This window comes from Calidris pugnax, unplaced genomic scaffold, assembly GCF_001431845.1.
Source record: "Calidris pugnax isolate Ruff unplaced genomic scaffold, ASM143184v1 scaffold82, whole genome shotgun sequence".
Classification (NCBI taxonomy): domain Eukaryota; kingdom Metazoa; phylum Chordata; class Aves; order Charadriiformes; family Scolopacidae; genus Calidris; species Calidris pugnax.
The window spans coordinates 1,360,850-1,388,798 of record NW_015090833.1 but is presented as its reverse complement, the minus strand read 5'-3'; the positions used below and the strand labels follow the sequence as shown (position 1 = coordinate 1,388,798).

Here is a 27,949-nt window from a genome sequence, read left to right as displayed (position 1 = left end):
GCTTCCAGTCGCTGCCGGCATGGGGAACATAGCTTGTGTTCCTCAGGCACCTGGGAGGCTCAGAAACTCTTTCAGAAGGAAGCCTTCTCTGAAGAAAGAGTAAGTAACACTCGCTTTTCCTTTGGACTGCTTTTCCAGCGGGGCTGGATTTTCCCCCCCGTGCGATGCACCACCCAGAACGGGGCTGGCAGCCGAGCCCCCGCTTGGGAAACCCAGGAGTTATTTATGTGCTCAGCAGATTTTGGGCTTTTGCATGGGTTTTTGCGGGGTGCTGGGCAGTGCCGAACGCGATCAGCTCCCCACGAGTGCCTGGGGAAGGAATCCTAGATCTCTGCTGGCGGAGTATCCCTTGCCACGCTCCCCCCAGGAGTAACGCGATTTATTCCATTTCACTTTAAAAATTAAAACTCCTTTCTGTGGGACAGGCAGGGCAAGGTGCAGAATGCCCTGACACTCCTTCTTTTCACCTGCCACTTTTTTTTTTTTTCATTGGCGGCGCCCGGAGTTGCGGTGCTGTGTTGGGAAAAAACAACATTCACCCTCCCCTCCGAGAGAGAAACCCCAAATCCCAACACTCTGCCCGCTACGGTGTGACCTGCCTTTGTAACCCTGAAAGGAAGAGCCAAGAGAAAATGTCTGTAAAATCCTCTGGGCACTTTTTGCTGGGGTGGCCAGGGCAGCCTTCAGGTAGCCCAGTGATGGACGGCTGTCCCAAAATAGGACCCTGTGCCCTGCCTTTCCCACTGTGACAGTGCAGTCACGGTGCTGCTGCCAGTCCCTAAGCACCCACAACACGGAGCAATCCCTGTCCTGAGCGCTCTGGGATGGAAAGGAGCTCTCTTGGGAACCAGGGTGGTTCCACACAAACCCCTACCTGCTGGGCTTTGCAACAAACCCCATAAATTCTGCTCGGCTGGGGGGTTTCTAATCCAGAGGAGACACTTGGCATGGTCCCCCTGGTCTCCTGTGCTGCCATAAATTGGGAGCAAAACCCTAGTAGTCTGTGGAGCTCCCGTGGGGTAAAAGAGAGGGGATCAGGTGGAGAATTTGGACCCCAGAGGGCTGGCATCAGGTAAATGCAGGGGAGCAGCCAAACCCCAGAGCACCTCCTTGTCCCCGCTGACTCCTGGCTTCCCAAGCTCCTGACTCTCTGTGGAGATAAGGCTGGTTTCTGCCAAACTGAAGGCTGCAACCTGGTTGAACGAGTGAGGAACTGCTGGGAAATCCCAACAGAGCAGTCCCAGCGCTGCTTAAATGGCACCAGTAACTGCTCCTTGGTGGCGTGCAGGCAAGGAGAAGCTGGGGGCCTTGCTGGGAGTGGAAGGAAAGAGAAGAGGAAAACCACAAAGTTAGAAACAAAACCTGTTTGTGAATATACGTTGCGTACGTGTACATATGCATCGCCATTCCAGAGGCTTTGGAAGAGTTGTCAGGGCTGGATTTGGTCTTTGTGTTTTGCAATGGAACATCTGGTCCCTCTGCTGGTTTGGAGACACAGATGAGCCTAGCTGATCCTTTGGTTATGCAAAGGCATGTAAAAAAGCAAAGAAACACCAACAAGTGCAGCACAAACCCCATTACAATTCTCCCAGGCTGTTTATCAGCCCTTTGCTGGGCTGGGATGATTAGAAAGCCCATGACAAATTGCTTACTTAGCTTTCTGGCTTCCTTATTTCTGGGCAGAAGTCACTGCCTCGGTCTAGATCTGTGTTTGCATGTGTGTTTTTGTTTTTTTTTTTTTCTCCCCTCTGTAGACAAAATGGCAAGAAAAAGCTGCCCAGCATTTTTGGTATTGAAGGAGGGAAGGAGAGAGAGACGACCACAGACAAAATCCTGCAGTATATTCCGGGAACGGCAAGTATAAACACATCCAACCCCTTTCCCCACGGCTCCCAGAGATTATTCCCACCCACCCCAAGGACATAAGAGGAACGATGGGTCTGGATCTGGAGGTAGCAGCAGGTCTGTCTCAAGGAGATGGTGGTCACATCCCAGGAAGGAATGAGCCCCGTGCCCTTCGCCGCGCTCCGGGGTCCCCATGGGGGTGTCGAGGGGACCTGCCATCAGCCAAAATGTGTGATGGGGTTGGGGGGGGGGGGTGTCACACTGAGAACGAAGCAGGCAGGATGGGGGGAATATCTCACCCAGCCCTTTGCTCTTTGGTTCTTTTGTTTCTGGGCAAGCTGGGAAGGAAAATGAGAGCAAGAGGAGCATTTGAAGGTAGGATGATTCATTCCCACGCTGGAATGAGACGGGGCAGGCAGCCTGTTAGCAACGAGCCTTGGGAAGGTAATCAGGAAGGGCAGGTCTGTCCCAGGCACGTACCAGCCTTGTGGCCATATGGCCCGTTTCCCAGCACCGCTCAGGGAAAGCGGAGGTGAAACATCCAACGCTGAGCCCCAGTAGGTTTGCTCGGTCCCTTTGGGTGGGCCAGGGCTGTGGAGCGAGCCTGGGGGCTTGCTGGGCTGTCCTGTGCATCCATCTGCCCCACTGCAGGGCAAATAGGCTATGTGGGTATGTGGGAAGGGGAAACTGAGGCAGAGACTTGCAGCTAGACAGCAGAAGGTTATCTCTTGGGTTTTGAGCTGCTGGCTGGGTGTATTTCCCTGGCCATGGGGTGCTTGTCAAGGGCTTGGTGTCTTGCAGGACCCCGTTCTGAGCAGCCCTGCTCATGCACTTTGGGGTGCTGCAGACATTTAAACACCTGCTCCCCACAAGCAGGGACCCTGCAGTCCCTTTCTATTCACTTCTCCCAGGTTGGCCCTTTCCAACCCAAAGGGCCTTTGTTTTTTCTCTTGTGAGCCCAAGAAGGGAGCAGGGCTGGGATCCTACTCCTGCCTTGTGAGGTGCCCATGGGTGAGTGCCATCTTCTCTCTTGGAAAACGTATCCTGAACTGCACACGGGTGGGAAGAAGAGCAGAACTGGGGCTGTTTCAGAGTCCTGCCTGTTATTTGTGAATGAGAGTAATGGGCACGTCCCTGCGGTTATCAGGGTGACATCCAAAAGGGTTGGGCAGCGTTTGACGGGACCAGGTCCCCGAAGGGAAGCAGGGAGAGCTGTCACGTTAGCGGATCCTGGAAAAGGAATCCTCCAAGCTGACAGAACAAAGGTCAGGGGGAGATTATTCACTGAGGAGCTCAAGCGGGTGCGGGATCTCTTCGGGGAAGGGAGGAGGGTGGAGCGGTTGTTTGGATGTTACCCTCGCCTGGGGCAGATGGGATCCAAACTCCCTGCTCAGCCGCAAGCTTCTTGTGTGGCCTGGAGGAAACCTTGTCTGAACCCCTTTCCCACTCCCATCTTTTCAGGAGAAACACCTCTGAGAGCGGGCGGCCATCAGCTGCTGCGGGGCCAGGTTAGAGAGGAGCCATCAGCATGGGACTCTTCCCATGCAGTCTCAGAGGAGATGGGGTCTCCAAACCTCTGGCCACGGCAGGGGGTTTGGGACTGGGGCGAGTGACATCCCTGAAAAGCATGTCCCCTCTGGACCCAGCTGGCACACAAAGCCAGTGCCTTCTGCCCTGGTTCTCACGCTTCCCAGTTACGGCTCCTGCGAAGCCTGAGCAGAAGAGAGGGGGGAGGATGTGGCAGGAGAGCAGAGCTCCTCATTTGCTTCTTTTATCATTAAACAGCAGCTTTCGGAGCCCCAGGGCACCAGCCTGGAAAGGCTGAGCTCTTCCTGCTGCCAGGGTTCGTGATTCAGCTGGGAGTCACTGGGGTCTGCAGGGGCTGAGGAGGGTTAATTATTAACCTGCTCTACCTGTAGGATGAGGCATCCCAGACACAGGAAGAGTGAGAGAACATGTCAGGGCACTTGCGCTGCCAGAGACCCGCTGCTTCCCCAAACCCTGAGAGAAACCAGGTTTCCAAGGATTGGGACTGCCTCAGAGCCGGCGGGATGGCCCGGCTAACGGGGACGGGGCTCGTCAGGATGGGGCTGGGGGAGGATGGTGCTTGCCACCAGCCTGGTCCAGCCCGGGGAGCAGACAGCTGCCTGGGGAGGACTTCAGAGGAATGAGAAATGCTAGTTCCCTTTCATTTTGGCTGCACGCTCAGGCATCCCCATGGTCTCGAGGGGAGCATGGGCCAAGGGGATGAGTGATGCTCATGGAGGAGGCTGTGACAGCTCAGGTCCCCGAGCCTGACAGGACATTATGGGGTTCCCAGTGCTGCTTTTTGGGGGATGGCCAGGCACAGGCCATGCTGGTGGCTATAAACCTGTCCCAGAGAGGGCAGGGATGCACTTGTGGGGCTGAGCTCAGATTCGGCAGGAGCTGTTTTTCCCAGAACTTGGGAAACTGCTGTTGTACCTGGACAGGGGATGGGGTGTTTGTAGGAACCACCATCAACCGTACAAAGGGGTTTTGCTCCCAGTGAGAAAGCCTGAGCTTTCAGCCTCCTCCTGCAAGTGAGGGACAAAGAAACCCTAGAAATGGTTTCTGAAGGGAGAAATCTGAAGGGGCTACAGGAGAGCTGGGGAGGGACTCCTTGTCAGGGAGTGCAGTGACAGGACAAGGGGTAAGGGTTTTAAATGGGAAGAGGGGAGATTTAGATGAGATACCAGAGAGAAATTCTTTGCTGTGAGGGTGGTGAGAGCCTGGCCCAGGTTGGCCAGAGAAGCTGTGGCTGCCCCATCCCTGGAGGGGTTCAAGGCCAGGCTGGAGGGGGCTTGGAGCAACCTGGTCTGGTGGGAGGTGTCCCTGCCCAGGGCAGGGTGGGTGGAACTGGATGATCTTTAAGGTCCCTTCCAACTCTAACCATTCTGTGATTCTATGACCCTTCCACCTGCAAAGCTTGGGGTTCCTTCCAGGGCCTCCCTGAATTTAGGTAACTCTTTTTCGGACACCAATTAACCCCTTCTCTGCCCAAAGCCTCCCTCCAGCCAGTCCAGCCCGCTCCATGCAGCACGGAACCCAGGTCCTCCCCTGGGGGTGGCAACCTGCTGGTTGCCAATTAATGGTCTCACTGAGGAGCAATTAAGCATAGGAAAAGATTATGTTTCTGCTACAAGCCGCTGTCAGGAACAAAGAGCAACTGATCAGCTGACAGCCGTGGCAGCAATAACAACACACTGCTCAGGTGAGGGAGGGAGGGGAGAGGATGAAGCAATGAAATTAGGGACACAGCGATAAGCAGCAGCACCGGCTACCAGCTGCCTGGGCGATGCTGTGCCTGGAACGTAGCAGCCAAATTCCCCAGTAATAAAGAAAGCCCCAAGAAGCAAAAGCAATCTGGGAGCTGGGCATCCAGCAGTGCTTTTGGCAAAGAGCTCAGCCAACCCGGCAGCATCCACAGGGCTCGGGAGGGAAAGGGAGAGATGGGGCAGCCACAGCTTCTCTGGGCAAGCTGGGACCTGACAACAGAACCTGTTACTGGCTCATAGAATCACACAATCACAGGATGGTGGGGATTGGAAGGGACCTCTGGAGATCACCCAGTCCGACCCCCTGCCAAAGCAGGGTCACCCGGAGCAGGTTGGACAGGAACGTGTCCAGGCAGGGTTTGAAATGTCTCTAGAGAAGGAGACTCCACACCCTCTCTGAGCAGCCTCTTCCAGGGCTGTGGCATCCTCAAAGTAAAGAGGTTTTTTCTCATGATGAGGTGGAATTTCCCATGTTCCAGTTTGTGCCTGTTGCCCCTTGTCCTGTCACCGGGCACCAATGAGAAGACCCTGGCCCCATCCTCTTGCCACCCATCTTTTAGATATTGATGAGCATTGATGAGATCCCCCCTCAGCCTTCTCCTCTCCAGGCTGAACACCCCCAGGTCCCTCAGCCTTTCCTCCTCAGAGAGATGCTCCAGTCCCCTGAGCATCTTCGTAGCTCTTCACTGGACTCCCTCCAGCAGTTCCTTGTCTTTCTTGAACTGGTCCACCAGTTCAGCTCTGGCCTGAGCGCTGCTGATGTGATGTCCCCGCCGTGGTTAGGAGGGGGGTTAATCTCATGCCGGAGGGGTGAGTCAGGGAGGCCCCAGCAGGACAGATCTGGTTAGCTCTGCTGGCTCTTCATTTATCACGGGGCTCAGGCAGCTGTCCCCTTGGCACGGGGCGCTGGGAGCGGGCACACGCCGGCCAGACAGGTTGGGTGCTGGGGAAGCACTGCCTGCTCCATCCCTGCTGAGCCCTGCTCGTTCCTGGAAATGCTGTTTGGACAGAAGCATACAAAGCCCCGGGGAGCCACCACGACACCCTGCCTCCCAGTCCCAGCCATGGCCTCGCTGGAAGTGTCCCCCAAGGAAACACAGCCACCAGTATTCGGAGTGGGGTCTCCCACCATGGTGGCCACAGTCTGGTGACTGAGAAGCAGGACAACCTTGCCTCTCCCACCTACAATTCTCTTTATCTTGGGAATGAACATCCCAGAGTCTACATCTAACAAAGCTGATATTTAAGACTCAAATATGCAAGTAGGATGTAGACCTGGGGGGGGGGTCAGCAATGTCCGTGGCTTCGTGGGGATACAGCCCTTCCCATCTCCCTGAGGAAATCAACCAACCCCCAGAAATAGAAGTGTTCTGCCCAGAGAAACTGCAGGGAGAGCTTTTCAACCCTGGGATTTCTGCTGTATCCGGACAGCGGGGCAGCAGCCCAGGGCTGTGAGCAGTGGAGGGCTCCCAGGGTGTGGGTTCGTGCCACCGCTCAGAAGGAAGAATTTCTGTGTAACCAGAACGCAGGAAAAAAGGGCAACAACCCCCAGCCCTGAATATTATCTCCTCCTCTCATCAGCCCTTGCTCTCCTGCAGTGCTTGCTGGCTTCCCGTAGCTTTTTGCCCTGACAACGAGCAGCTTCATGACTCAGTTCCTTGCAGCTGATTTTATGGCTGTGGGACTCTACGTCAAAAGCATCTGGGCACCTGAAAACAAAACTCCACCTAGAGAAACCGGGGTTTCCGAGCAGATGGCAGAGCTGAGGAATCCAGGTGGAACTAGAGCAAAGAAAACCTTTCCACTAACCCCAGCAGAAGGCAGGCTGTGTTTGCTTAGCCTTGATCAGTCCTCGTTCCAGTGAATCTCATTAGGGTGGCAGGAAGTCGTCTGTGGAGTTGGGCAACCCAAAATGTAGGATGTTCTTCTGCACCCCCTCTTCCCCAACCCAGAAAACCTCCCTTTAGGTCCATATCTTCCCCTGCCCAGGAAGGACAACCTCCCAGCAGTAACCAAACCCCAGCTCCACGCTGGCATGGAGACCCAACAACCAACAGCCCGGCTGGGGCATCTCCACAGGGTGCCTTTCTGAGGAAGCCCCTCTGGAAACATCTCCTCCAGACATCAGGCACCCACCTTCCGCCAGCTCTGATTTGTTTTTTCTGAATCTTTGGTACAGAGTATTCAAAACCAGGAAAACCAGAAAGAAAACTTCGACCAGAGGTTCCCCAGCCTGTTCAAGAAGGGCCGAAGGAAAACAGTTGTCAGGAATCTGGACAAAATGATCCATTACTCCAAAGTCAAGTTTAAGTTCCAGCACTGCCAGGTAAGATGTGGCACCTGTGTGTGGGCGTTTCTCTTCCCGGGCACGGAGTGACCCTGCAGGACTGGGAAATAGAGCATAATTCTGGGAAACATGACTCATGGAGATTTCCTTAGGCTACTGTGTAGCCCCAGGACTTCTGCTGCCACACAGTGTGTGGGTACCTGCTGGCACTCACTGACTCCCATCCCAGTGAGGACCTGGGCTGTGTCTCCATGTTCAGCTGCTGGGATGGCAGCAGATCCACCAGCAGAGATGTGGTGGTGGCCCTTGGATGAGCGACTGCTGGCTTTTCTGTGCCCAGCCCAGTCTGAGAGGCAGAGGGAAGCTGGGAGGAGGAAGGTGTCCTGAGATAAACCCCAAAACGTGTCTTTTCTGCAGGAGGTGAAAGACTGCTTCTTGGAGCTGTTCCAGTCGTACCTGTACTTCCAGTCTATGGGCTCCCACGGACTCACCTACCGGGTAGGGCATCTCCTGGCCATGTCGGGGCAAGCACTGGGGAGTGGGGCAGTGTGGCCAAGCTGGGGGCACTGGGCAGACAGGATGGGACAGGGCAGGGGGCTCTGCTCCTGGGGCTACCACTGGCCTTCTCTAGGTGGTCTCAGCAAGTCCTTTCCCATGGACGCCAAGCTCCTGGGGAAAGAGTGTTTCCTCCTACAGACCATACCCAGACAACCCCAGACCCAACCTGGGTCCTTGGCATTGCCTGGGGGCAGAGATAGAGGTGGGACAGGGGCTTGTGCAGGGCTGGCAGGCAGGACCAGGGATGGGAGGTCTTTAGGTGTCCTGGACTTATCTTTGTGTAGAGTTCCACGCACAGAGAGCTGTGCCTTGGCAAGGGTCAGAGCTCCTATCGCTCAAAATCCCCCTGGCCTTGGTGGACTTTGCCTGGGCTGCTGAACCAAGGGGGAGATCTTCATCTGCAGGGGAGAGAAAGCAGCACGTGGGAGAGGGAGGAGAGAAAAACCTGAGGGCAGCTTTGGGGAGCCATCCTGGCCACCCGTCCATCAGTCTTTTAACCTGGTGATGCTGGTGAATTGCAAACAATCAGCTGTTTTGCACACACGGCCAAAAAATCACAGCCGAACCAACGGGAAGCCCTGAATGTGCTCTCCCTCCACATGAGTAACTGAAGCTGAGCATGGCTGTTCTGTAGGCGTTCCTAAAATTTGTTCCTTTTAGAAATGATTTATTTTCTTCCAGGTGACTTGAGGTTAAAGCAATACGCCAATACAATCTGTAGTCACCCAGCAAGGCAGCCTTTGGCTGGCAAGACACGGGTCAGAATACAGAGAGTATTACAAAATCTCCCATCTTCTTTATAAACGGTTCCTTAGATTATTAATTCTAGAGGAATTAAAAAGGAATTAATGTGCTAGTACTGGCCCTTAGACATTATAGCAATTAGCATCTTTTACAGTCCTTGTTTAGAAAGCCCAAGTCAGGGAGCACTTGTCATCTGCTCCTGTGCTTCGTTGTAGCAGGACTCCCATGAGCTGGAGTGGAGAAACTAAACAGCTCGATTTTGCTTTATGGTCATTTCCATCTCACTTGTGTTAAACCGGCAATGGGGTGGTTTTTTGAGGTTTCTCTGAAAAATGAAAGGCTTGGAATATACAGAAAGTGTTTTTACCTGCATGGCAGCTCATGTCTGCAGCACTGGCCCCACGGAGCTGCAGAACCTGCTTCCCCTGGGCACTGTGCTGGGTCAAAATCCCAAATGTTTCCCCTCAGGACATCGTTTTCCACTTTAACACCGTGAGCCCCAGCATCGTGCTGGTGCTGAGTCGGGAATTCCAGTCTCCTACAGCAAAGGGGCATTCATTTCAGAGCCTGCCTCCCAAAATAACGGCGTGTCCTTCTTGTCCAGGAGCTGCTGCCTTTGAAAGAGCTGAACGTGTGTGAAGTGAGGAGCGGGAAGGGCAGCGGGCAGGAGGACCACGCGTTCCGCATTGCAGGTCGGTGCCTCTTTGTTTGCTTTGCACGGAGATCTCAGGGTGTCTGAATCACGACCGTCTCCTCTCTCTGTCCCGCTCTGACCTAGTCCCAGAAAAGACCCACATTGTGAAAAGAGGTTGCAGAGAGCTGGAGATCTTCCTCCCACCATTTTCATCTTCCTCTCCAAGGCTTCCCTGCTCCAAAACACCTGATGCCCAGGGCTGCAGGCAGGGCAGGGTTTGGATAAGGAGCTCAGAGGGAGGATGGTCCTGTGCTTCAGCGGGTTAACACTTGGGACACATGGTGGCACCTCCACCTCTGCCCAGTCATTTGCTCTTTGTGCACCACATTTGAAGAGAAGGAGTGGAATAAAACTCCCTCTCCCACTTCTCCTCTCCGTATAAACCCTGAGGCTGGGGATTGAGCCTGAGCAGGCTCTCATACAGCCCAAGGCATACAGGATGGGCAACAGTGCCCAGAGGTGACTTGCCACCACCAATAATGCCAGGCTGGTGCTGTCAGGACCCAGTGTCACTTCACCAACTCTCCCTCCACCAGCACTCTGGCCTCCAGAAGCTTTTTTTAAACTTTTTTCCTGGACATCTGGCTCCAGAAAAGTTTTTCTAGGATGACAGCCTGACTGGAGGCTCCTTTGGGCTGAGTCACTGCTGAATTACAGCAGCCACAAGCCCCCAAGAGTAGTAGTTAAAGTACAGAGAACTGAGTAAATCACCCAGTAACGATACAGAGCCAAGAAATCTCGTTTGTGCCCTGGGTCCACTGTCTGTGTGCTCTGTTAGAGAGAAAGTTATACAGTGGCCATTCAAACAAAACAAAAAAAATTACATAAATGGTAAAACGGAGGTGGTACAAGCAACCCATGAATGGTGAGGATGGTGGAGCTGTGGTCTGCACTGGGCAGGGCTTCTCTGAACCTTTCTGGGAGCCTGTGAAATGAAGGGAAACTTCTCCCAGGCGTAACCTGTCAGGGGTGTCTGTACCGGGGCCGGTGGACTTGTTCTGCTTGTATTGAGACAGGCAGGAGCGTGGCTGGGTGGAGAATGGCCTCGGGCTTTGTTGGGGTTGTGTCCTGCTTAGGGAAAAAACTAACCCAAGCCTTTCTGACAGAGAGTGCTGTATGTATCAGGAAGCAGTGACACAAAGAAAGCAGGGAGGTAGCGATATTTAGGATTGCCAGGAGACGAGTGGAACAGTTTTGTCTCCTAGAGGGGGAGGAATCAAGGCACGGAGGGGATAAGAGCCTTGTCCATGGCCCTACACGGGGTCAGGGTGGAAATCTTTTGTCTCATGACTCTGAGACATGAAAGACATGCGTCCACTCTCTTGAGAAATCCCGTGGCGTCGGTAGTTCCCCATGGACTGCACTTTCGGGGTAGCTCAGCACGTCAGGAGGTGCCGGCACCATCACTGGGAGCGTGGAGGTGGAGCTGAGAAGGCATCCCGGCCGCGTGCGCTGCCAGCCCTTGGCACGGAGAAGCGGATGGCAGCTGGCCATCGCCTTGGCTTTGTGGTCCAGGTCCATCTCCTGCACAGCCTCTGATGCTGAGGAAGCCGTCGAGCACCTTGAGCTTCCTCTGCCTCCTCCCCTGCAGGTGTTGCAGCTTTTTCATGTCTCCGGGATGGAGAGATTTGAGTGGGAATGAACTGCTGCTGCTCCGGGAAGGGGCTTTTTTGCTTCCAGTGTTCTCTGGGCAAGGAAAAGAGGAAGGACAGGGTAGAAGAAAAGAGCACGAGGGCTGGTACAGGTTGCTCAGCGTGGCTGTGTCATGGCCCTGCTGCCAGCGTGCCCCTGGGGTGGGGGAATGGCAGGAACTGAACTGGGAGCAACTGAATTAGTGGCAGCCTCTGGGGCTCTGCCTCGCAGCCTCCCCAGCAGCTCCTGCCCCGAGCTCTGGGGTTCAGAGGCTTCAGGCTCAGGCAGGAGTTTCTTTTCTCATTTTCTCTTCCTTTGGGGCCCTGTTTAGACGCGGCGACGCGAGCAGCCCTGGGGATATGTCTGGAAGGCTGGCCTCCGAGGGGGTGGCAGAGCAAGCGGTGCCATGCTGGGGGTCATGCCCTACCAGCATAACTCCTGCTCTTTTGTACCAGGGCATAGATGCCCAGGGAGGTGTTGGGAGCTGCCAGAATATCTAGATAACACTAGCACCTTCATATACCCTCCCAGCAGCTCGGTAAAGTAGGGCATCACCTCATTTCCATTGCAAAAACAGGGAAAACACGGCAGGAGGAGAGAGAACTCCAAAGCCACCGTGGTGGCTCCACAGACACTTGGATGCCCAAGTGCTCGAGACTTAATTACTGTGATGGATCTGAGCGGAGTGACTTACGGAAAGTCACATGGGGCTTTCTCTGCCTCAGTTTCCCCACCTCTGCTTTGTCTGTGTCAGTGCATTTCCTGACAGACACATGTGTTTCAAAGTCTTAATTATGTGTTGTTCGTAAATAATGCGGGAATCATGGGATGAAAGACTCAGCAGAAGGGCAAAGTATCACGCTTATCCGGTGCACTTGCTTATCTGAATGCTTCCGAGTCCCACACAGGTAGATACCACTGAGCATGCACCAAATATGGTTTAATATGAGATCACTGGTAAATTATTAATCGTAACATAATATTATGTAGCCTCTCAGAAAATACTGTTAACGTCACCGGGTTATGTCTCACACAGAGGGTGTGTGAGATGTTTTTCCTCGTGCTTCTTAGCGGAATGATAGCAGGAAACGTTAAAATCAATAAGCTATAGGGCCGTTCCTATATGTCTGAGAGCAGCTTCAGCTCGTTTGGCACGGATTCTATTGGGTGAAGCAATAAATAAACAGTGACAGAAAGCTCCCCGGGTTCTACCCAGGGCCAAAGTGAAACTGAGAGCTGCTGTGCAGTGTTTGTGTCGGGTCAGGCTCCCCGCAGCAGCACAACGTGGCAGAGATGCTTTTCACAACCTGTTGGGGGGTGTGTGTGTGGATTTTTAAAGCTGAAATCTGTCCATTCAATTCCAGCTCGACTTCTATACCGTCTTTGACTTTTCTTCTTGGCCAGGTTTTGGACTGAAAAGTGGCTGGTGGTGAGAGCTAGGTGGTCCCCAGCAGTCCCCAAGCGGGGACACGTGGCCAGGGTGGTGGCAGGAGGGACTGGAGCAGGATGTCACCAGAACGAAGCAACCCCTGGTGTGATGTGCTGAGCAGAACAGCTCTGGCCATTGGATTGCTTATTGATCATAGAATGGTTGGGGATGGAAGGGACCTCAAAGGTCTTCTTGATGCTGCGGTTGGTGCCCTTATCTGCTCAGCTCATCTGGTGTCTCACATACCTAGGTCCTCTGCCGAATCCCCTTATCGTGTTCTGTCCTACTGAGTCAGCGCTGAAGCAGTGGCTTTATCACCTGGAGAAGCAGATCCTGCTGAATGGAGGAAGCCCCAGCTTGCCCTTCTTCTCTCAGGTCGGTGTCTCGGGAGGGTGAGGTGCTCCGCCTTTTCCCGTGCCGTGGGCTCAGAGCTGAACGTCCAGGACCAGCTGGGTGGATGCTGGGCTGCTCCTGCTGCGTTCCCCGGGAGGGATGATCTCTGCAACCAGCCTCTCTCAGCCATTTTCACCACACTTTTATCTGCTCACCTTCCTTTTCCAGAATCCCGAGTGCCCCACGAGGCTCTGGGTGCCTTCTCTGGGCAGAGGGTTGGGGATGGAAGGGGGAGAGGGGCTCAGGGTCCACTTCCAAATGCTCCTTGCTGTGCTTGCTGCTCTTTCAGTTCGTTGGAAGGCAGTGTGGGGCTGACTCCTGGCATAATCACCTTTTTCCAGACCAGATGCTTGAGTGTTTTGCTATACCAGTCAGGGAGCTGCCCCTCTGGCATGGTGCTCAGGGGGTTTGGTGCCACTTGTGCCACTTCCATCAGCTGCTGGGGCTGTGCACGGTCTGTAATTCAGCCTTTCTGGCCCATGGCCATTGACCCCTCTCCACCAGCAGCGTGTACCAGTTTTGCCAGAGCAAGGGTAACATCAGCAACGTGGCAAGGGCTTCAGTGGCCCCGACTTCTTGTTGCCCGAGGCACCTACCTGCTTGCCAGCCCCTGGAGCTGGCCCTGGGCAATGCACCTCACAGCTTTCTCTTCCTTCAGTTATTCCACCACCCCTAAAATAACGAGGGAGAGACACGCTAATTACCCACACCTGACAGACGTGTTCTTGCTTGGGAGCTCCTCTCCCCATGGAGGAGACGTGTATTTATGTTCAGATGTCCTGAGGGGCCTGGGTCTGGGCAACCAGTGCCCGAGTGAATGTGGGATTTTGGTCTGAATGGCAACTCCAAAGGTGCTGTGTAACACTGAGACCTGACAGCAGCTCGGTGCAGTTGTGCTGGACGTGTGTGTGCACACACAGCTTGCTTTTTGTGCGGTCTCCTGCGAGGGAAGGGTGCAAAAAAGAAAGGCAAGGGTGCCTGGCTGGGGGTGTGTGTGCTGAAAGGGAGACCTGGGACCCAGAGGTGCCACCACCACAGCCCCTGAGGGGTCAGAGCTTCGGGTCTGCTTCAGAGAAACCCTCACACAGTTGGCTGGGCTTGTGCAATGAGCCAGAGTTTGCAAAACATTTGGAGGAGGAGACTGGGACCGGGGCCTAGAAAACATTCAAGAGACCTGTCTTCTCCTCTAGTCTCTGCGGGGTGTTTTACTTCCCTCCCTGTTTCCATCTCCCCGCCTGTAAAACAGAGGTATTCCCTTTGAAAGGCAATGAGCAGATGATGCTAGGTACCAAGTATGATTATTCAGGCCCAGCTGGAAAAGTGGCTCCTGCACAGATTTATTTACTCTTTCCTGCTTTTGCCATGCTTGAAAAGTGTCCTGAGAAGGGCCATGGCCTAAATGCTTCGGGGAGGACCTTGTCTACCCCGCTTCTGAGTTGTGTGTTGTTCTCTGTCCCTAGAATGACTGGACACAGAGCTCCATGGGGAAGGAGGAGCTGCGATGGTCCGTGCAGAACATGCCTGTCCAGGACTGGAAAGGGACCCAGCGGGAATCCCTAGGCGATGTCCTCTGTGTTTCCAAAGTGAAGCTCCAGCATCTGCCTTTCCAGGTAGGACCCATCTCTGGGGAGCAGCCTCCCATCGGCACGGCTGGGAAGAGGCAATGGACGGAGCGAGCAGGGCAGACTCCTACCTGCTCCAAATAATCTAACGGGGCCCTGAAGGGTCATTTTAGCCACATCCCAGTAAATGGGAAAGAGGTTTGTCACAGCTCCTGGGGCCCAGCAGTGGTGTTTGGGGGAGGACACGTGCATAAGCAGTTGCAGGACAGGGCTGGCAGCCGGAGCTGGCAGGGATCTCGGTGGAGCCCCGTTGCAGGGAAGCAGCCGGGCTGTTTCCAGAGCCTTGGGCTGCTGTTGGAGAGACAGAGGAAAAGGCTCTCCAGACCTGAGCCCCCTCTGGCCCTTCACAGGGAACCCTCTTCCCCTTTGCTTCCCAAGGAGCAGCACGACCGGCTGTTGGTGCTTTACCCGTCCACGCTGGTGATAGTATCTGAGGAGCACAACACCCTCTGCTTTAAGGTAGGTTCATCTTGGAGCACCTTCCTGCTCTCTCCCACCCATCCACAGCGGTGATTTCGGCGCTTCCTTGGCTTCTCTCTCCCCTCCACCTGGGTTCCCTGGTTGCTCCTCGTGTTGGCAAGGGCTTTCCCCTCCACGCTGCTCCCTTGCCAGCTGGCAGGTGAGCAGGCAGAGGGATGGTGCAAGCTATCTTCCCATGAGAAACACCTTGCCCTCCTACCGAAGCCCCGGAGGGGGGAAGGAGGAGGTGGCTGCCAAGGAATCCGAATCTCTGGGAGGAGGGAGGCTGGCATGTTTCTGTGTGATTAGGCTGGCACAGAGCCTGGCTCGCCGGCTTGGGAGATGGGAGCTGGAACAGAGTGTCCCCGCAGTGGGGGGGCTTTGCATCCCAAATCCTGCTCTGTGGGACCACTGGGAAGCAGGTAGCATCCGGGCAGCACATCTGGTGCTGGTGGGGAAGGACATAAGGCTGTTCCTTTGGCTGGTGGGCAGAGAGGAGAGGCTGCTGCCGCTGTGCTGCGTTTGCTGCCCTTTCCCTCTGTGGGACAAGGGCCCTGAGCAATGTCTGGGCATGCCAGAGGAAGGACCAACAAGGATGTGGAAGCCCGAGTGCCCCAGGGCATGTGAAATGAGCTTTTCTGGTCCATCCTTTGCTTGGGAGCCTCAGCACAGACGGGCCCTGGGAGCTGCGGTCACTTTGCTTGCAGTCCCAATGGCCCTTAAACCCGATGGCCACCATCCACCTTAGGCATCATTGCAGTGGCTTCTAAACAGCCCTGTGATTTCTGATTCCAGCAAACGTGCCAAAAATGAGCCCTGAGCTGTCTGTGAACGTGCACGGGCAGCAGCACCGGCACATGGTGGAGCGGGTCCTGCAGAGGAACAGCATCCTCCGTGGTCACCCAGAGAGGAGCTGGTGACACGGAAACCCTGCCGAGACCGAGGGGTTGTGAAATCCAGTGTGAACTCACTGGGGTCCTTCTTCACATGATTTCACCCTGCCCACATCAGGCCCCGAGCCACGCAGGCTGCTTTTCATTCCAGGGCTACCCACGGGGAAGGGTTGCGTAGAGCATCTCCCCGGCCAGAGGAGACTGTTCCTGGGCTGGGAAGGGGTGTGAGGAGGGACATACGCCAGTCACATCTCTCCCCATCCCTGCTGCAACAGCCGAGGGTGTTTTCCAGCAGCTGGTGGCTTGTGTGACACACCTCAGACAGAGCCTGTGTTTCGGGAACATGTTGTTTGCAGCTCCTGGGAATGGGGCACCGCGTAAGGGGGGGGGCCTTGGGCTGGGCTCTGGGATTAAGTCATCTCTTTTGAAACCTTAAACCAGATTTGTCTGCCCTGTCCGTGCAACGTTCCCTTCCCACGGTGCCGGAGCGTTGGTCCCCGGGCGTCTCTCTCGCTGGGGCGATGGCAGGGCTCCCCGCAGCCCGGGCACGAGGTGATTCACCAGCCTCTGACACCACAGTGGAAACCTGCTTTTCCACAGGCATGTCAGGGCACAGGAGCCTTCTCCCAAGGGCTTCTGCAAATTAACTTCCCTTCCCCGCCAGCAGACGCTGAGCCCTACGGTTTGTGTGTGAAGGGAATAGCCCGGCCTTTTTTTGTTCTTCGGTTTCATACAAACCACAAGGAGCCATGGCTGCCAAGTTTGCGTGTGGGACGGGGAAAGGGGAAGGGGAAGGAAGGCAGGGGCTGAGCCTGCCGGGATGGGGCTCACCCAAAGCAGCGGGCTCTGGCTCAGCCCTGGTGGGAAAAAGCCCCAGGCGAGGTGTAAATCAGCAAAGGGGGAGCTGCTGGGGGTGGGGGGACAGGTTCATGGCATGCCCAGGGAAGGCTGGGGGGGCTCTTTGCAGCCAACGTGTGGGTTTTTTCGGGGGCTCTTTGCAGCCAACGTGTGGGTTTTTCATAGAATCATAGAAGCATCTAGCTTGGAAAGGACCTTCTGGATTGTCTAGTCCAACCATCAACTAACTCTGACAAAAAAACCGTCACTAAACCATGTCCCTCAGCACCATGTCAACCCGTCTTTTGAACACCTCCAGGGATGGTGCCTCAACCCCTTCCCTGGGCAGCCCAGTCCAATGCTTGATAACCCTTGCAGTGTTAGAAATTGTTCCTAATATCCAACGTGAACCTCCCCTGGAGCAACTTGAGGCCCTTTCCTCTAGTCCTGTCACCTGTGACTTGGGAGAAGAGACCCCCTGGCTACACCCTCCTTTCATGGAGGTTTAGGCAGCGAGAAGGTCTCCCCTCAGCCTCCTCTTCTCCAGGCTGAACACCCCCAGCTCCCTCAGCAGCTCCTCAGGAGACTTGTTCTCCAGACCCCTCACCAGCTCCGTTGCCATTCTCTGGACCCGCTCCAGCCCCTCAGTGTCCCTTGTGGGATGCCGCTGCGCTTCCCCAGGTGGGACTCCAACCCCTGGGCTATTTCAGCCTTCTCCCATGGACACGGGGTGGTCGCCTTAGGGAGGATGGAGCACTGGGTGCCTCGGGGAAGCCCGATGCAGTCCTCCTCAATGGTAGGAAGGCTTGCTTAAATGTGCTGGGGGGGCGAGGAGCAGCAGGAGAAGGCAGCACCGGCCCCTCCACCACCTGCAAATGTCCCTTGTGGGATGCTGCTGCGCTTCCCCAGGTGGGACTCCAACCCCTGGGCTATTTCACCCTTCTCCCATGGACACAGGGTGGTCACCTTAGGGAGGATGGAGCACTGGGTGCTTCGGGGAAGCCTGATGCAGTCCTCCTTGATGGTAGGAGGGCTTGCTTAAACGTGCTGGGGGGGTGAGGAGCAGCAGGAGAAGGCATCACCAGCCCCTCCACCATCTGCACCAGCTGAACCATCCAAGTCCATGAGCGTTGCATGAGCTTCCCCTCCCGGGGTCAGCCCTCCTCGTGCTGCTCAGCCCGTAAATCACTGTCGGTGCAGGATCAGTTCCCCCAAAAGCCCACGTGTGCCCAGGGGCTGCTGCAGAGAGGCGGGCGGCCAGCTCAAACCACCGACAGCTGGCCCAGCTCCACGTTCCCCTTGTGGCAAAGCCGGCACGTCGGCCACGTTCCCCAGGGGCTGTGCAGCTGGGACAGCTTTGCAGTGAGGACACGATGAGGGGTTTCTGCTGGAAACCCTTGTTTTTGCAGCCTGTAACCTGGGGCAAATGGATCCTGAGTGAATTGCACCTTCAGCTCAATGACAGGGTTTCATTCCAGCTTTCTGTGCTCCCTCCGCTGCCGGGCATCGGGGAGAGCAGCGTGGGGTGGGAACTTCTCTTCCTGAGCTCTCCCCAGACCCTGTGTTTGCCATCCCAGCCAGGAGCTGCTCCCAGGGCCATTGCCACCAACTGTCCCTGCTCCATGCCCACAGACAGGGTTGGAGTCCCATCCGGGTGATGTGAACAGGGGCTTAAGGAGCAGAGAAGCTGCGTCTCACTCGGTTTCCCCCTGCTCAGAGAAAGAGAGAGGTGAGAATTAAAGCCATGAGCTCGTTGGTGAGGTGGTTCCAGTGCAAAAATCTGCTCCGGCTGCTCTCCCAGGACCCTTCTTGTTTAATTTCTGTAAGAAAAAATCAGCTTGGGGAGCTTTTGGTGAAAGAGAAGACCTAGATCCTAACTGAGTGTTGACAAACCCTTGGCCCTTCTGCCAGGTTGCCCGTCAGAGGGAATTAAAGTGTCAGTGGTGACACTCAAAGGACAGCAGGCAGCAGAGCAGGGCTGTGCTGCTGGGCTGAGGATGGGGCGCAGCTGCAGGAGCAGAAGAGGTGGATGTGGGTGCAAAGGCACTATTGCACTTTGGGGCAGTAGCACATGGTATCTTATAATTTCAGGTTTTTTCCAGGGATGGGCTGTTTTAGCTCCCTAATAGGAACGTATATGGGGTGCCTGCCCAGAGCAAACCCCTCTCCGATGGCAGGAGTGATGTCCACAACTGGGCTGTGCAGCACAAGAGCTCACGTTTCACCCGCTGGCATTTACAGGGCTCAGCCCTGTCTTTGTGAGGCTTTGGATTGCGGGGGATTCCTGTTTGCAAGGCTGGAATTCCCATTCCAGCAACTCAAACCTTGTTCAGGACCACGCTTGCAAAATTTTCTGGAGAAGTTCAGCCGTTAAATGATGGGAAACTGTTGAAAATGGAGCTGGAAAGGAAGGGGCGTTTTTCTGAGTTTAGTTCTCAGGAGGGACTTTGTAAGAGCAAAGTTTACAGCAATGGCTCGTGAGGTCGAGGCTTTGTTCCTGCAATAAGGGTGAGAGAGCTGTGAGTGGGGAGGGTGAGTTTAGTGGGACACGGCTGAGTCAGTCTGCTGGGGACAGAGTTCTCCAGCCCGTGCCCCATATCTGTGGGACTACAGAGGTGCCTACATCCCCACCCAAATTAGCAGCAGCTTGGGTGCCTCTTGTCTCCTGCAGACCTAGGGGATCTAGGCACCGAGCCTCCTCTTCCTCCTCCCTTTCCCCACTGAGGGGGTTGCCAGTGGGACTGAGCTGCACCTTCTCCCCACAAGGACCAGGCTCCTCCAGCCTCCCCCAGCCCTGCACGGGGACCTCCCCTCCTCATCCTCCCACCTACACTGGCAAAATCAGCTCCTAAAGCCTCTTGGCTTTGGGGAAAGCCCCCGTGGAAGTGGAATTTCGTCAGCTGGGTGCCTGTGGAGGCTCCATCCCTCCATGGGCAGCCAGGTTGTCCCCTCTGCTCTGTCTCTCTGTGGGCTGCGTGGTGGTCCTCAGCCTGCTTCTCTCTCGACAGGGCGAGCTGCCGCTCAACGCCATCCAAGTGCTTTTTGAAGAGAACGAGAAAACCTCCTTTTTAATAGAAGGTGCGTGTCCGGCGTGGGGAGGGGTGTGCTGGCAGCAGCCACGGGGGTCTCCGAGGTTGGGCTGGTCCCACTAGGATGCTGTGCCCACCTTCCTGCCACCTGAGCTCTCTGAACTGAACTGTTTGGAAACCCCAGTGCCCTGGGTACCTCGGAGGACCTGGCTTTGCTGGCAGGGAGAGGCTGTGAGCCACCAGCAGCATGGTTCTCCCTCGTTTAGATCTGGGCTGTGTTGGTCCCCATCCCACCTTCAGCCAGGTGCAGGTGGGCAGCGCCGAAGGCAGAGCCTTCCCATTGTCCCCACACTGGTGTCAGGGTCTCCAGACCTGTGTCAGGGTCTCCAGACCCTGTGTCAGCGTCTCCAGACCTGTGTCAGTGTCCCCACACCCATGTCAGGGTCTCCTGACCTGTGTCAGTGTCTCCAGACCCCGTGTCAGTGTCTCCAGACCCTGTGTCAGGGTCTCCAGACCTGTGTCAAGGTCTCCAGACCCCGTGTCAGGGTCTCCAGACCTCTGTCAGGGTCTCCAGACCCCGTGTCAGTGTCTCCAGACCCTGTGTCAGGGTCTCCAGACCTGTGTCAAGGTCTCCAGACCCCGTGTCAGGGTCTCCAGACCTCTGTCAGGGTCTCCAGACCCCGTGTCAGTGTCTCCAGACCCTGTGTCAGGGTCTCCAGACCTGTGTCAAGGTCTCCAGACCCCGTGTCAGGGTCTCCAGACCTCTGTCAGGGTCTCCAGACCCCGTGTCAGTGTCTCCAGACCCTGTGTCAGGGTCTCCAGACCTGTGTCAAGGTCTCCAGACCCCGTGTCAGGGTCTCCAGACCTCTGTCAGGGTCTCCAGACCCCGTGTCAGTGTCTCCAGACCCTGTGTCAGGGTCTCCAGACCTGTGTCAAGGTCTCCAGACCCCGTGTCAGGGTCTCCAGACCTCTGTCAGGGTCTCCAGACCCCGTGTCAGTGTCTCCAGACCCTGTGTCAGGGTCTCCAGACCTGTGTCAAGGTCTCCAGACCCCGTGTCAGGGTCTCCAGACCTCTGTCAGGGTCTCCAGACCCCGTGTCAGTGTCTCCAGACCTGTGTCAGGGTCTTCAGACCTGTGTCAGGGTCTTCAGACCCCGGGAGAACGTGGAGAGGGATGGACCAAAGGGATTCAGGGTCTCTGGGAGAACATGGGGGAGGGATGGAGCAAAGGGATTCAGGGTCCCTGGGAGAACACGGGGGAGGGATGGAGCAGGAGGATTCCCGTGGGTTTTTGGAGGACGCAACACAGGGTGTTGATCAAAGCTGGTAACAGCAGTGGGTGGTGTTTTTCCAGGTCGGCTAATCAATTCCATCCGGGTGATCTGCCGCAGCTACGACGATTACCAGGAGTGGCTCTACTGCCTCAAAACAGCCCAGTTTCGAAACGCCGACTCCTCCCTCTCTGGATCAGAGAGTTTCTCAGGATCAAAGCTCCCACACCCCGGGCAGGTAAGAGATGTCCTGCCTTTGCACCGTCATCAGTCCATGTCTCCCAGGACATCTCTCCTAGGATGTCTCTCCTATCTCTGCCCACACGTGACTGCTCTTGTGACACAGCAGACTTTGCTTCAAGTCTCCTGCTCAAAGGCTGTCATGAAGTTGCTGATCCTTGCAAATTGCTTTGAAGCCCTGTCTTACATGATATGGGAAGTATTATATTAAATTCCTTCAAAAGCCAGCCCCTGGCCACAGCCTGTCACAGCGCTGTGCAGCGAGGCATTGGCAGAAGGATATTAAGGGGGTCTCGCAGGGAAGGGGATGCTCACCCTGCCACCACTGCAGCTGGGATGGGGTCAGGGTGCCTTCACCTTGTCATTTGTCCTTGTCACCCTGCGAGCTGGCCCCAGCCACCCTCTCATTCCTAGAGGGCAGCAGACCCCTCCGCAGTGGGCAGGGATGCCATGTGGGCACAGCCTGGACCCGCTGCTGGCCCCTGTGATGCTTGGGAGGGAGATGGAGCTGGGGAGGGATGTGCTGTTCCTACCTGCTGGTCTTCTCCCCCGTCTAGTTTGGCGGCAGCGGGAGAGGGTCCCTCACTTCTGATGGCCGTACGAACTCCTGGGCGTCGGGAGGGAGAGTGCCCACCTTAACACACCTCTCCCAGAACAGCGGCTCTCTCCCCGATGGACAGTCCTTCGTGCTGATGCCTGAAAGCAGAGCACTTGAAGATTCCTTCTCCTCCGGCTATTCCCAGCCTCTCCATGTGAGTGAACCCCCCAAACCATAGAACCATAGAATTGCTTGGGTTGGAAGGGACCTTTCAGATCATCTGGTCCAACCGTTAACCTAACACTGACAAAAACCATCACTGAGCCATATCTCACCTTTCAGATCATCTGGTCCAACCGTTAACTGAACACTGACAAAAGCCATCACTGAGCTATATCTCTAAGCACACAGAATCCCATGGGGTTGGAAGGGACCTCTGGAGATCATCTAGTCCAACCCCCTGCCAAACCAGGTCCACCCAGAGCAGGTTGCACAGGAACGGGTCTTGAAGGTCTCCAGAGAAGGAGACTCCACCACCTCCCTGGGCAGCCCCTTCCAGGGCTCTGCCACCCTCAAAGTGAAGAAGTTCCTCCTCCTGTTTAGGTGGAACTTCTTATATTGAAGTTTGTGTCCTACTCCAAAAGCCTGGGACACGTGGGGACAGACACTGCCTTTGAGCAGAGGGATCTATCCCGGATGGGCTGAGCTCAGATGGTCAGTTTGCCACGTGGCTCCACGCCTGGAGCCTGTATTTGTCCTGGCTCACCTTTGTCACTGCTGATAAAGGACAAATCTGCTGAGGGGTCCCGTGCCAGTTCTCCACTCTGCATAAGGACTGTTGGTACAGATTGCAAAAAGGGCAGATGGGACTGTTCAAAGGTCAGGAAATCCCAAAGGAAAAGCCCGTGGGTGGGAGGTGATGGGCTGGGCAGGTCTTTGCTCTGCCCCCGAGCAGCATTTGTACCACCAGGGGATGGGGAGGAGCACATGGGGCAGGGACCTGGCTGCAGGACCAGGCTGATGCAGGAGCACCACGAGATGCCCACAGCAGGGGAGGTGTGTGTACCCAGGGCTGGGCTGAGGAGAACCATCTCCAGGGTCTGTCTCCTTGTTTCAGAGCCTGGTGCACCCCAACTGGCCAAGCACGGGGCTACCCCCCCAGGACCTGCGGAGGGGCGGCAGCGCCAGAAAGTCCAAGGGCAAATGTGGCCAGCAGCTGCCCAGCCAGGACACGGAGAGGACCATCTGCAGCCTTATTCCTGAAAACCCCAACGGCGAGCTCCTGTCCTCGGTGTACCACCAGCCCTACCCCGCACACCGATCGCAGCATCACCCCGCAGCTCCCCCGTCACACCTGGACCTCAGCAACGTAAGGGGGCTGGGACGCGGTGGGGATGCCCTCCTGCCCAGGAAGGGTCCACCAGCAGAGAAACTGGTGCACAATTCATGTTTTCCTTACCCCTGCTTGCAGGGATAGCTGTCCTGGCAGGCGTGTAACCCATTTCCATTTAAAAATGGCCCATGGGAGGTGAGGTTAAACACAGCAAATGGGGCAACGTCTCTTGGAGCCCTGAGATGATGGGCGGTAATTCCTGAGGCAACACAAGTAGGAGTGTTATTACTTCATAGGACACAGCCTCTTCTCCTGAGGGCTTTCCAGCATGTGTCCATCACTGGTCTAGCGTGTGATGCCATGGTTCCCTCCCCATGATGAGTGTGCCTCTGCCTTATGCCCAGGGAAGTCCCCTTGTTATCACAGCTGGGAGACAGCCCCACCACCCCTCAGGGCTGAGCAGCGTTTGGGACTTGAATTGCAGGGACATTCCCTGCTCTGATCCCTCCTGGGGATGAATTGCAAGTGGGGAACACAGAATCACACAAAATCAAAAACAGTGGGGCTTGGAAGGGACCTCTGGAGATCATCCAGTCCAACCCCCTGCCAGAGCAGGGTCACCCAGAGCAGGTTGGACAGGAAAGCATCCAGGCATCACCCAGAGCAGGATGGACAGGAACGCATCCAGGCAGAGTTTGAAATATCTCCAGAGAAGGAGACTCCACACCCTCTCTGAGCAGCCTCTTCCAGGGCTGTGGCATCCTCAAAGGAAAGAAGTTTTTCCTCATGTTAAGACAGAATTTCCCATGTTCCTGTTTGTGCCTGTTGCCCTTGTCCTGTCACCGGGCACCACTGAGAAGAGCCTGGCCCCATCCTCTTGACACCCATCTTTTAGATATTGATGAGCATTGATGAGATCCCCCCTCAGCCTTCTCCTCTCCAGGCTGAACAGCCCCAGGTCTCTCAGCCTTTCCTCCTCAGAGAGATGCTCCAGTCCCCTGAACATCTTCGTAGCCCTTCACTCTCCAGCAGTTCCTTGTCTGAGGAGTCAGTCACGTCGTGGTCCTGTTGCTCCTTGTCTTTCTTGAAGCGGCGTGTCACGTTCCTGTTTCAATTCTGCCTTTCAGCTGAGCGGATGGAGCTTGGTGGGGAGTCAACCCTCGACAGCTTCCAGCTCCCTGGAGAAGGCGGCCGTGCCCTGCTCCCCCTTGTACACGGACCCCTACACTCCCAGCTCCTCGGGCGCCCGCAGCCTGGCGGGCTCCGGCTTCCTGCAAGAGGTACCTGCGCCTTCGCTGCGCGTTACGGCCCTGACTCAGCACACGGGGATTTTGGCTCCAGAAATCGTGCCTCGGGCCATTTCTTTTCCTGCTGTCTGCCCCAGCGGGATGGGGAAAAGCATTTCGGGGTTGGGCAGGGCACAGCATAGTTCTCTGGTTTTTTTCAAGCCGGGACAGAGTCGGAGGGGAACTTGTCTTATCACTGGATGCCAGCGGCACGACAATCCCAGGAAGAGCCAGAAACTCCCCTCTCTGGTTTTTTTCAAGCCGGGACAGAGTCAGAGGGGAACAGGTTTCCCTTGTCTTATCGCTGGATGCCAGCGTCAGGACAATCCCAGGAAGAGCCAGAAACTCCCAAAACAAAGGCAGAGACTGAGCTGTGACCCAGTCTACAGAAACCAGAGATGAGTCAGACATGGAGACCACTTTACCCACCCCCAGAAATTCCAGCTGTGATAACTGAGTGCCTGTTGAAGGCTACATTTCTAGTTTTGAGCATCTCTTCTGAGTCCGTGGCTGGCGTCCCCCATACTGCCAAAGTCCTCCCTTTCCTTGCAGGGTTCTTCTGACTTCTCTCTGTCCTTCCTGACCCCCTGAGGAATCAGGAGGTCTCATCCTACTACCTTCACATCTGGCCAACTTCCACTACCTCTATGGGTCACTGCGAGGGACCCACAGCCATTCTTCTTTTCCCTTCAGGGTTGGAGTGTAGTAGAATTGGCCAGGTGGGCAGAAAAATCTGGGTTTGCCTAAGACTGCTCAGAGCAGGGCTGGCTTGCAGGTGGGAAGCAGCAGGTCAGTGGTATCACAGCAGGTATCAAATCTAGAGGTTTGGGGTTTTTTTGGTTAAATTCCTACAGTGTCACGGACAGATGGGTTCAGCACACGTGGATGGATTCCCAGCCCTCCCGGTACCCCAGCATCTCTCTCTGCAGAAGAGGAACTGCCACCCCCTGCGTGGTGGTCACTGCAGAGAGGTTCCTGCTGCCCTCAGTTACAGCACCACCTCATGCCATCTCCAGCTGAGGCCTCCTGCTGACGCTTATCTTGAAGAGGTGAGTTAGTAAATGCAGCCCTAGTGCTCCCCACACTGCAGGGGAGAACGTGGGGGTCCCAGCTCGCCTTTCTCTGGGCTGGAAGTGGTGGGTCATGGCAGGGCTCTGAGCACTTTGCTCTGTATCTTGAGAAGCAGTGATGGGGAAACCCAGAGAGGGCTGATTCCTGCTGTGTGGTGTTCCAGGACTGCAGTGCTCAGTCATCCTCATCAGCACGTCTCTTGCTTTTCAGGTCTCTTCTCTGCCAGAGGAACATCTGGGCCATTCATTGCACCCACCAGGTGAGACCCTTGGGATGTTGCCTCCCACCCTGCCTCGTCAGTGCCTGTCTCCATAAGCATCATTCAAAGCAGAAATGAGGGAGTGCATGACCTTCTGCTTCTTCGTGGTGGTACCCATCACTTGTGGGGCTCGTGGTTCATTCTATGGCACGCTTGCAGCCTCCACTGCTTTGCCCAGCTCTAGCAATTTTGCTGGTGCTGTGCGTTCTCTCCTCCACCAAAGGAGACTCCAGCCCCTGGGTTGCTCCTCAGCTCTCTGAGCGCTTTGGTCTGGTTTTTTGCAGATGATAATTTTGGTGCTTACGACCTGCCGGAGACCAGCCTTGACTCCCCGGCCTACCACGACTACGCCGAGCTCCAGAGCTTCCAGAGCGACTTCAGCTACGACAACCTGTGGGAAGCTGAGGGCAAGGAGCCAGACACCCCCCACGCCTCCCCGACTCCCAGCCAGCAGTTCTACCAGGCCTGAGGGAACTTCTCCACAACCAGGCACGGAAAAGCTCCCCGGGCTCATTTCTCGCCGGGTTTCCCTCCAGGACGAGGAGCCTGGGGCGTACAAAACGTATAAAGCTCTGCGAAAGGCTGGTTCCCATGTCCTGGCAGGTCGAGAGCTCAAACTTCTCCCCTAAATCTGAGGAAGGGGGTAAAGCAGGAAAGCGACAGCCTCTGCGGAGCCGGAGGAGCAGCGTGTGTGCCGTGCCAAGGAGCACGCTCTGCCGCTGCCCCGGCTCGGGGAGGGACCAGCATTGCCCCCCTGAAAATAAAAGGAAGACCAAAAAGCCGGTCAGGGTCCCTCAGATAAAAGGGAGAGGGTGTTCAGATGGAGCAGTCGCTCAAAGGCCAAAGAAAAAGGGCTGGGTTAGTTTGATCATTTTCATTTCCACCAGAGCCCTCAGGCTGGTCCCTTGGAGGATCCGCCGATCCCCAAGAATAGCTGTAAAGCCAAACCTTGCCCCCTTGGGCTCTGAAGTCTGCAAAGAGGCACAAGACATGCCCCATCGTGGTGTACAAGGTTGGGAGCAATAGTTGTGCTCATAGGGTTGTCTTCCTGCAAGAGCAGAGTTATCTGACAGAGATGGAGAAAGAAAAAAGGAAATCCAGATCTGCGTAGAAGGGAATATTCTTTCCACTTTATGCAAAAAATCCTTTCCTGCCAGTGCTGGCTCCAAACCACGGTGGTGACCTGCAATATTATGAGCCTGCCACCTTGGGAGATGGAATGGAGAAATGGGCTGCCAGCAAATATGCCAAGTGGGTTGTGTTTACCGAGGTCTTCCCTGGAAAGGGTGCCCCGGGTTCCTCTCAGGGGGCTGCCTCCTTCCCTCCCGCCGTGCTGGACTGGCAGTGAATGCTGCCCGTGAGCATCTAGGCAGGGAGGGAAGGAAGAAAATTCACTACAAGCCAAATTCATCACAGCCATAACACTCTGGTGGTCAGAGCAATGCCATTATGGGCTGCAACCTCTCTCTTCCCCCCCTCCCGAGCAGCAGCAAGAGCAGGACACAAACAAGAGGGGACAGAGTCTCAGGGCTATTGTTTTCCAGCCTCTTAGGCCAGATCCTTTAGCACATAGAAGGTCAGCAGCAAATCCAAATGTTTTCACCTGAGGCTCTACATTCTTAACCTTTGTTCCCTGAAGAGGCTGCAAACCAAACATTTTAGCAAAATCTCAGTTTTCATTCTTTCACTGGTGCAAACAAAACAATCCCGGAGCTCTTTGTACTTGAATCTCTACGTATTACATTGTACTTACATGTATTATTTTTTTTTTCAGAAGGTATCCAACAAAGTTTACATGCAAGGTTTGAGTGGATTATATGTATTTAAGGTGTAAATGTGGCTGAGTTGAAGCTCTATTTAATTTTCTAGCTGTGGATGACATGCAGTACTGTAGAATGGGCAGCTGTCTGCCCATTTGTGTGTGTGTGTGGGTTTGGGTCTTCTAGCTTTTATTGTGTTATTTCAGGTTTACTCTCGTTTTGGGAAGATTTGTATCTAATAACTTAACCCCCAAAGAATCTATTTATTCAGAACAAAACTGAGCTGGGGAACATCAGGAGTGCAGAGTCTGCTGGGAGGCAGCCGTGCTCATGAGCTCCTATGGACACGTTGGCTTTGAAGGTGGTCACCTTGATGTTTTTAATTGGGTTTCAAGAGTGGTACCTGCAATGTATCGGGAGGGAAAAGCCCCCTCCCTATCGCTGTAAAAGTTCCCTGGTGGTATTTCTGTGAGA

The 27,949-nt window shown here is 55.3% G+C and overlaps 1 protein-coding gene across 1 annotated transcript; it reads left to right on the top strand.

The window, feature by feature from the left end:
• Nucleotides 1-27,949, top strand: PLEKHN1 (pleckstrin homology domain containing N1). The gene is made up of 16 exons (XM_014941371.1): nt 1-99; nt 1,755-1,854; nt 7,321-7,467; nt 7,846-7,926; nt 9,335-9,422; nt 12,736-12,860; nt 14,339-14,488; nt 14,879-14,959; nt 19,698-19,767; nt 21,072-21,226; nt 21,786-21,980; nt 22,884-23,135; nt 24,227-24,379; nt 25,240-25,434; nt 25,667-25,715; nt 26,000-27,949. Exons 1-16 carry the CDS (start codon nt 20-22, stop codon nt 26,182-26,184), a joined length of 2,106 nt encoding a protein of 701 aa, XP_014796857.1. The 5' UTR covers nt 1-19; the 3' UTR covers nt 26,185-27,949.